The 9,682-nt window shown below is 39.3% G+C and overlaps 1 protein-coding gene across 1 annotated transcript; it reads right to left on the reverse strand.

The window, feature by feature from the left end:
- Nucleotides 1–210: 210 nt before the first annotated feature.
- On the reverse strand, nucleotides 211–9,187 carry mettl14 (methyltransferase 14, N6-adenosine-methyltransferase non-catalytic subunit). The gene is made up of 11 exons (XM_020100280.2): nucleotides 8,797–9,187; nucleotides 8,256–8,344; nucleotides 7,901–7,988; nucleotides 6,512–6,589; nucleotides 3,382–3,469; nucleotides 2,939–3,029; nucleotides 2,663–2,804; nucleotides 2,118–2,210; nucleotides 1,302–1,418; nucleotides 874–1,084; nucleotides 211–724 (listed from the first exon to the last, which is right to left on the reverse strand). Exons 1-11 carry the CDS (start codon nucleotides 8,860–8,862, stop codon nucleotides 417–419), a joined length of 1,371 nt encoding a protein of 456 aa, XP_019955839.2. The 5' UTR covers nucleotides 8,863–9,187; the 3' UTR covers nucleotides 211–416.
- Between the last annotated feature and the right edge of the window lie 495 nt (nucleotides 9,188–9,682).

Raw genomic sequence — 9,682 nt, forward strand, 5'->3', positions numbered from 1 at the left:
ATGTTGTGCCTTCACTGACATGCTAAGGAATCAAAACAAATCATTATATTAAATACAGTGACTGTGTGCAAGCATTCTGAAATGAATAATTCAAAATTAAATCACAACTGCTTTGCAAATATTAAATCACTATCTTTTTGCTTTTAACATTTAAGACTATAGATTACAAGCACAAGCATGACATAAAATACAAATCAAAACACAAATACAAATGGTGAAGAGTGTTTATTCAGAGAATAGCCATTTAATGCAAAACAAATTCATGAAAAATATAAACAGACCGAAAAGTTTCAAAGAGACTGATTACACTCAGTAAGTTCTCAGCTGTCACACAGTGAACAAACTGGCTGCTATTACAGGTTTGGAGCTAATACAGAAATTCCGAGCGTTCGTCTGGTTCACATGAGCTCAATGCTCTAGCGAGGGGGAAAACCTCTGTGTGGCCCTCCCCTTCCCCTAAACCCTCCCCTGTCCCCACGGAAATTTGGTCGATTTCTTTCCCGGCCTCTGTCTCCACCTCGTCCTGCATTGGGCCCACCTCGTCCACCTCTGGGTGCTCCGCCACCACGGTCTGACTTCATCTTAGCAGGGGGAGACTTGGGCCGTAGCCTCTCTATTTCCTCGGTGCAGCCAGAGAGGTTGGAGTTAGGCAAGACAAAATGTGAGGCGTATGTCTCAGGGTTAAAGTTACTGTTTGTCAAGGTGGGGCCCACTGTCAACCAGCCTAGAAACAGAAGACACCAAGACGAGTTAGCAACAACATGGGTGTTCAGAAACAAGCGGATACAGAGGAAGAAAAATAACTAAAACACACTAAGCACAGTGTTCGCCTTAAGTTACCCTCTATTAGGAGAGCGCAAGTGTCCATCTCACCTGGTCTGATGGTTGAATCTCGTCCAAACAGGTGCAACCTCCTGCGGCCCAAACAGAAGTGCTCGATGATGTGGAAGATCTCGACAGGCTTCTCTACATTTCCCATCTCTGGCTCCTCAGTGATGATCAAGTCAATGTCCACGTTGGCGTGGATAAAGTCACCGTCAGTGCTCCTGCGCACGGTTCCTTTGATTCCCATCAGGCAGTGTTCCTTGAAGCAATGTGTTGCACATGTCTTTGTTTAGTTCAATATAGCATCTACACCCGTTTAAGTTTTAAGATGTTTGTAGATGGGTCTTGAAAACTTTAAATTGAATATCCAACATCCACAGTCCTTTAAAGAAAATAAACATGTAATATAAAATAATTGCAATAATAGACACATGTATTTCTAATTTCTGCTGGGCATGTGTATGTGAATATTGTACCTTGGTCCTCTGGAACACTGCTTTTGGGTCCAGTGCCTTGGTCTTTCCTGGTTTATTCTTATTGGTCTTGATCCAACAGATATCCTCACACCGCCTAAAGCCCCACTTCCTCAGACACTGACATGAGTGTAATAGAGATAAGCGTTATGATGGATAACATGAGCATGAGCTAACATACAACTCATGTTATTACTTCCGCCAAGGATGTTTTCTTTTTGGCCCTGTCAATTGGTTAATTGGCTGTTTTGATCGTAGTAGGATTACACAAAACAACTGAGGTCATTTCCACAAAATTTTGTTGAAGGATGGGACATGGGCCAAGAAGAATACCATTACGTTTTGGCACAGCTCAGGACAAAGGAGCGCATCCAGAATTTTCCCGTTCACTGTCTTTAACATTGTGAGATTAGTCACCCAGGGAATAATTATTGATCTTGACGAAGAAATTAGCATACTTATCGGACTGATATCTGTGAGTGTGCGCAATCTGGTGCAACTAGATTGAAATGTATTAATCCAAGATAGTACATGTATTACACTTTAACACACACACGGTATGGATTCCCTTATTATTCCACTGTGCTTCACATCAAATAGTAAATCATAAAAAATCTGAATTCACGACAAAAAACACACACACTTTGCCCTTCCATACTTTTGTTAATGGCATTAGTATAAAAAAGTTCCAAATGATAGTAAAGCAGTCAAACATCTTATCTACTTTTCTACAAAGAGCAAACATAACAACACCAGTAAAGAAGAGTTTGCCTGTAACTTAATGTGTGCGTTTGACTTTAATGTGAGCGATGAGATTACCATTCTGCCCAAGTCCAAGCCTTCACCAGAGCCGCACCACAGAAAGACGAAAGAGCGTAGAGACGATATCTCCTCAATTTCAAGTTTCATGATCTGCAACAGCAGGAGAGAGGGGTGAGTGAATGTGATGCCATAAGCACAAACCATGTAGAATGAACTAGTCTAACTCTTCATTTCTCTTGGGTTAAGTGCTTAAGCTGCTTGGTTTGATTGCTGTCTGTACGTTGGCAGGGTCACTGTGGATGCAACTCCCACTGGGAGAGTTTATCATATTCAAATCACTCACAATTCTGCACCTGGGTTTATTTATTGCAACTTGTTTTTTATTTTCATGTGTTCCTGATAATTACTGTATTTATTAGCAACAATGTTTACCCACCCCTCCATCAGCATAGAGGTAGGTAGATAATGAGGGGATTTTCGTTTTTGAGTGAACTATCCCTTTACGTTTACCTGCAAGCCAGTCATAGCAGTGCTATGCAATTATTCACATACTGTATCAACATAAACTGCTTAATGCTAAAAACTCAAAGATGTGCACATACATCATCCCAGGTCCAGCACCGTTCAGTATTGCTGATGCCTGATTCTCTGTAGTATTCCTCTAAGGGAGGCTCAAGCAGAATAACATCGAACTGGCACTTTAAGTCCTGCAAGTCAAAGTGCTCTGGGTCAGCTTGGAGGTACCTGAACATAAAGACACACACACAACTTTAATATGGTTGATTCGTTTTAAAACAGTTGATACCAGCGTAACATGAGTGTTTTCTTTTTGAAAGATACTGTATGTGGTCTTCCATTCACACAACTTTTTTACATACATAGGAGGGGTGTTGGTGGTGGAGATGAGTTCATCCTTGAGTCTGATCAACTCTCGAAGCTTAGGGTATTCTTCAAATCGATCAGCCAAGCCTTAACCAGATAAAACACAGAGGTCAGAACCACATATGAACATGCACGTGTGCAATAACACCAGTGACACATAGCCATTGTAAGAGAATTGACATCATGCAGCACACGTCTGCAGACACATCAGCAGAGCTTAGTGTCTGATTACTCATATTTTCAAATATTTTTCTGTGCTCAAGTGTTTAGTAAATGTTTGTTTTATATTTCATTCTCATTGTTGTATTTTGTCAAATGCAAGACAGAAATAAAACAACATAAAATCTGCATCATGTATCAGCCACCTGTCTTACCGCTCACTAAACTGAAAAACCCCTAAAGGTCGACTGCTAATTAACACACATATGCAAATACTCACCAACATCTCTGATGAAGTTTTGTGGCCTGTGACCTGTGTCCACAAAGTGCTGACAGTAGTCATTGTGAGGGTTCAAACTCTGAGTTCCCTGAGAATATACAAATAAATGAAGATTAACAAGATGAGCAGGGTACATACAGTTGTGTTCAAAATAATAGCAGTGTGTTTAAAAAAGTGAGTAAAGCTCAAAATCCTTATAATAGCTTTTATTTCCATACACGCAAATGCATTGGGAACACTGCACATTCTATTCCAAATCAAAACATGAAGAAAAATTTATAAAATTTGTTATTACTTTACAGAAATTGAAGAAAAAGGAATATTAGGCTGTTCAAAAAAATAGCAGTGTCTGTATTTTTCTTTACAAGCTCAAACATTTACTGTATAAACTGAAAAATGCTTGAAGATTTAGCTTTCCTGTGAATAATTGAACTAATATTTAGTTGTATAACCACTGTTTCTGAGAACTGTGTTGCATGGAGTTGACCAACTTCTGGCACCTGTGAACAGGTATTCTAGCCCAGAACGATTGACTACATTCCACAATTCCTCTGCATTTCTTGGTTTAGACTCATAAACAACATTCTTGATGTCAGCCCACAAGTTTTCTATTGGATTAAGGTCCGTGGATTGGGCTGGCCACTCACACATAACGTTAATCTTGTTGGTCTGGAACCAAGATGCTGCTCACTAACTGGAGTGTTTGAGGTCTAACCCTTGTTGAAACACCCATTTCAAGGGCATCTCCTCTGCGGCATAAGGCAACATGACCTCTTCAAATATTTTGCTCTATTCAAACTGATCCATGATCCTTGGTATGCGATAAATAGGCCGACACCATAGTATGAGAAACATCTCCATATCATGATGCTTGCGCCACCATGATTCACTGTCTTCACAGTGTACTGTGGTTTGAATTCAGTGTTTGGGGGTCATCTGACAATCTGTCTGTGGCCCCTAGACCCAAAAAGAACAAATTTGCTTTCATCAGTCCACAAAATGTTGCACCATTTCCCTTTAGGCCAGTCACTGTGTTCTTTGAAAAATTGTAACCTCTTCAGCACATGTCGTTTTTTCAACAATGTGACTTTGCGGGGGCTTCTTGTCGATAACTTGGCTTCACATAGACATCTAATATTTACAGTACTCACAGGTAACTTTAGACCTTCTTTGATCATCCTGGAGCCGATCATTGGCTGAGTCTTCGCCATTTTGGCTATTTTTCGATCCATTCGAATGGTAGTTTTCCGTTTTCTTCCACGTCTTTCTGGTTTTGTTTACCAATTTAAAGCATTTGAGATCATTTCAGCTGAGCAGCCTATCATTTTCTGCACTTCTTCGTAGTTTTTAATCAAAGTACGCTGTTCTTCTGAACAATGTCTGGAATGACCCATTTTACTCAAATTTTCAGAAAGAAATGCTCCATAACTAGCATGTGCAACATTGGCTACCTGTTTGATGCCTGTTTTTTCACAGGATGAATGACCTCACTAGTTGAACTCCACACTGCTATTATTTTGAACAAGTCGCTTTTAATTAATGATTCATTTACACAGAATCAGCAGCATGCATGTCATGACTGTTGGGTCTGTTGGTTTTCTATAACCCTACTACACCTACTAGTAAATTATTTGCCAAGTAGAAATATAATTTCTACCAAAAACAGTGATTGATCTGGTTAGTGATGTTGGACTGCTATTATTTTGAACACAACTGTATATCATTTATATCTGCATATAAAGAGACACGTTAGATATTTAGTATCCATGTATTTTTCACTTGATGTTAGGGATGGGCATTATTAATTGACAAATTGATAATTGATCGTTAAGAATTTCGTCGATCATGTTATTTTTTTATCGATAAAATGCTCGAATAATGCGCGGAGGTACCTATGCATCCCGGCAACGTCAGTCCCCTCAGAGCGGGTGTTTTCGGCGGCTGGACTGACGGTCACCAGGCTGCGGTCGCGTCTGACCCCAGAGCATGTTAACATGCTTATCTTTATCAACAAAAATCAGTAGACTGGTGCTGAAGTTGTATGTGAGTTAGGACTACTCGTTAATTCTCCCGACGATCGATTAAGAAAATTTAATCGAATGCCCACCCCTACTTGATGTACTTGTAAAACTTCTCCAGTCTCCAAAAAAACATTCTAAACTCTTATGAGGAATAATTCTAACTAAATAACGATGTCACATCAAGAATGGGAATCCTCCTAATTCAATAAATAATATTAAATACATATTGCTGATTTTGTTTGGCTTCATCACTCATTTATACACATGTTTTACTTCAACAGTTCTATGTTTGTGTGAACCTAGAAGCTGAAGCGTTAAATAAATACTATGAATAGTTTCCACTCAAACACTATGAACTGTGTTGTCTTAAACTGGTTCTCACCTGTACTAACAGCTTAAACTAGCCGCTTAGACCAGTCATTGATTGACGTCACAGTCATGTGAACACATTCCATCAGTTCAGTACAAACTGTAACCATCAAGTGAAACAGGAGTGCCTGACAGTTTCCTAATGATAAAAGTATCTTCAACTTCACTAGTCTATTGTGTTTTTTTTGTGTGAGCCAAGTGTCTTTAGTTTTTTTTGGTGTGAGTCTTTATATTGTTCCCGTAAAGCAAGAACTTTGTAGGGAAACTTAGATTTTTGACAGACTAAAAATTCATCAAGCTTTCACAATATCCAGTCAGTGAGCTGCACTTGAACACTTTTTATGTATTTCTTTTTTAACTGTTAATCATTGAAAATCGTTACTGCGGTTGACGGAATCACAATGTTGAAAGTGAGAAACCACTTTAAAAGAAAGACATTGAAGATACAATGCACATCTGCAACAATCACAGTTACTCATGTTTTTGTCTTTACATTGTGAGATTAGTAACCCGCGGACTGATATCTGTGAGTGTGCGCAATCTGGTGCAACTAGACTGAAATCAAGGGAACTGTATGAGCTCTAAAGTGTTCCATTCTAGTCATATAAGCAATCTATATTGTTCCTTGCTATATTATAGACTGCTAATACATATAATTGGTCTTGGCTAAAAACTGGTAACGTGAACAATGTAAAGTATCAAATTTCATTGTGTGTGTAAAACCAACAATTGTAATATACCTTAAGGAAAGTACTTGAGTCCTTGTACACTTCCTCATATGGGTTGCTTTCATCCAGTTGCTGCACCTCCACTTCATCCTAAAACATACACACAAACACAAACATATCTTTCATCAGTATATGAGGAACACAATGACTGCAAGTGAAAAGAACTTTAAATTTAACTATTTAAAAAATGAATGAAATCCCAATGAACACCAAAATGGAGAAACCAAACACTGGCTCTAAAGAGTTTCAGGTTATATATAATGTTACATGATGGCTACCGGCCTGAGGGAAGGGGTCTTCAGTTGGTTGCAATTTGCAACTTCACCCCTAGATGTCCTTCAATCCTACATACATAGCTCCATACTCTCAAAACTTTTTCAAATCAGCCACCTTATAGTTTAGGCCCAATCTCGTTTTCCCTGCCCCTACCACTTTTCTTTGGGAAAGCACTTCAAGAAGCTGCTACATCATCAGTAGTTGACGTCGCGAAAACCTGACATGTCATCAGTAGTCGTCGATGTAAACAGACGCAGCAAAACGTTTTGCCAGGGATGCCATCGTTGTAACATGGTTGAAATCTTAAATAAACCAATGCTATAGCTTACAGTTACTAAACTGACAAACCTATAATATCCAAATAACATCTATGGAAATTTAAATCGAAAAGCTTTGATATACGTGAATTATTTCAGATATAAATCAAAAGCACACAGCTTCAGGCTGCTAGCAGTGGTCTGTAGGCAACACTGCCAGGATGCGTTATTAGAGGAGCAGTTCAATAACATCACTGTTATACGCTGGTTACATCAAGAGCATCGTGTACACCCAAAGGGGGGAAGCAACATGAAATTATGTCAAAATACGGGATCACCATGCAAAAATAATTTAAACAATTTTAAAGGTTTATGTGAAACAAATGACCATAATACATTGAAACAATATTAAACTTAAGATATTGCAATTATTATCTTAGTTGTTAAATCCTTATTAATGGAGAAAATACTACATTTGTGGTTCTATCTCCCATCTTGCCGATGATTCACACGGCTTTGAGGGAAATTCTAATGAAGTGTGGATCCAGGGGAAACCACAGCTTAGATTTTCATGCCCAGAGGCTCTGGAAGAACCTGCCTGAGACAATGCAGCTTTTCAGTCTGTGTCATGTTTTAAAACACTCCCCTTCACAGACTCACACAACATAATCTTGTGTTGTCTTGTAATCATGTTTTATTGTTACATTTAGATTTAACTTTCTTTCTAATTTTGGTTTTATGCCAATCACTGTAAACTGGGATTAGAAAAATGCAGATTACATCAGGTTTATTTTTTCCTGACATTTAACAGGGTGGAGGCCTGTTGAACCAATGCAGATTCATGATAATAATACATAAATACCCTCACCTTCTGTTCTTCCACATCTTCCTCTGTGTCCTCTCCCTCCGTCTGTGCCTTCCTTTTAGAGGGCAGCGCTGAACTGTCAAATGAAGCCCTGCACAAAAACAAACATGATAACATTTTACACCAGAGTTCGGCACCGGAAATAATGAAATAAAACTGGGATTCATTTTCACTTCAAAAATGTTTGAGGAGAAAAAGGAGGACTGTGCAGTGTAGAAAAGTCAGAGAATTAACAAAAGGGGTCTAAGATGTCATACAGATTGAGCATATTAAAATCCCTCACTAGTTTGCTTTCATGGTTACACCTACTAGTACCTCTTCTTTTTCCTGTTTGTTATGGGATCGAACATCATCTCACCTGCACGTTTCTCTTGTCTCCTCTATCTCTTTGAGTTCATCTTTACTGTTCAGGACAGCTCCAATGCTGTCTGCACTCTCAGCTCCCAGCTGTGGACACACAGTCGTTATTCAATCAACTTCTGTTTTACTCTCTCTTCGCTTATCTGAAGCATCAGCTACTCCCGAGTATTTATTCAACCGTATACGAACATAGCAAATGCGTTTCATTATGGTTATGTTCTCCTGTGCACATCCTTTGATTATGACTGGACGTAACCTTGCTGTATTTCAGCGTTTACAAGCATCCTATTCTGCATCAGACGGGCTCAAACAGCGTCAGCATGTGCAACTCATTCATTTGCATTAACAGTGGAGTGATTTGCTTGTAAGAGGCTGAGCATGTTTGAATCCGGTGCATCAGCTCAGTTGTCGCCGTCATTGACCGACTCCTCTGTGCTTGGAAACCACTGGGTCGGAAAATGCATTTCCCACTGAACGCTAACTCTTGCTTGAGTTGTTAGATTAGCTACTTGCTAACATCATCGCCACTGTGTACTTGCCTGTTGAGCTAAAAGCTGCCGCCTAAGTTTTTGTCGCTGGCGAATCTCCTGCAGTCGACTGTTCATCTCGCCCCCTTATTAATCTTGGATTAGTTTAAACCCCTGATCGTAGCTGTTAGAAATAGCTTCGATAAATGTTTGTGACGGGCTAGCTGAACAACAAGCTGCTAACATGTAGCATCCATGATAGCAGCAGCCGCTAAAAAAACCACAATGGGTACACTCGTTTCACACACCGGGGCGGTCGGTTTGGATGTACGTCCCTGCTGTAGATGGAGTTAGCTGCTAAAATAAAACGTTTTATTGTGTATGCGACCTGTTACATGTATGATATGAACATATGTGACCTGTTACATGTATGATATGAACATATGTGACCTGATAGCAACCCGACCGGAGCGGCACATGTAGCGGCTTATCAAGCACTGACGCCGCCCACCTTAGCAAGTATCGGTGTACGCCAGCTAAAAAACAAAGGGGATTGTTTTTTAAATGGCCGCTGTGTGATGACGTCACCAAGAAGGGCGCTTGAGTTTGACGTTTACACATGCCTCGTCCAATCAAAGACCACTATAACGTAGGCGCCTATAGTACTCACTTGGGGGGCTGTAAATAATAATTATAATAATTATAACCATTTAAAAAAAAAGTCTGTGATAATACCATCACAAAAAAATAATGTAATAATATAATTATCAAGAACACTAAAAATAAAACTAACTATTACTGAGATCATCAGAAAAAATAAAACTCGACAGTAAGACTGAGAAAATCATCATCTTGTCTGATGTGGCTCTAAAGGCAGGATCCTGTGACCTGGTCCCCCATAATAATAAGAGCAATACACGAAATAATGAATCCATGTAAGAATATGATCAGATTAGAT

Source organism: Paralichthys olivaceus, chromosome 8 (assembly GCF_024713975.1).
Source record: "Paralichthys olivaceus isolate ysfri-2021 chromosome 8, ASM2471397v2, whole genome shotgun sequence".
Taxonomy (NCBI): domain Eukaryota; kingdom Metazoa; phylum Chordata; class Actinopteri; order Pleuronectiformes; family Paralichthyidae; genus Paralichthys; species Paralichthys olivaceus.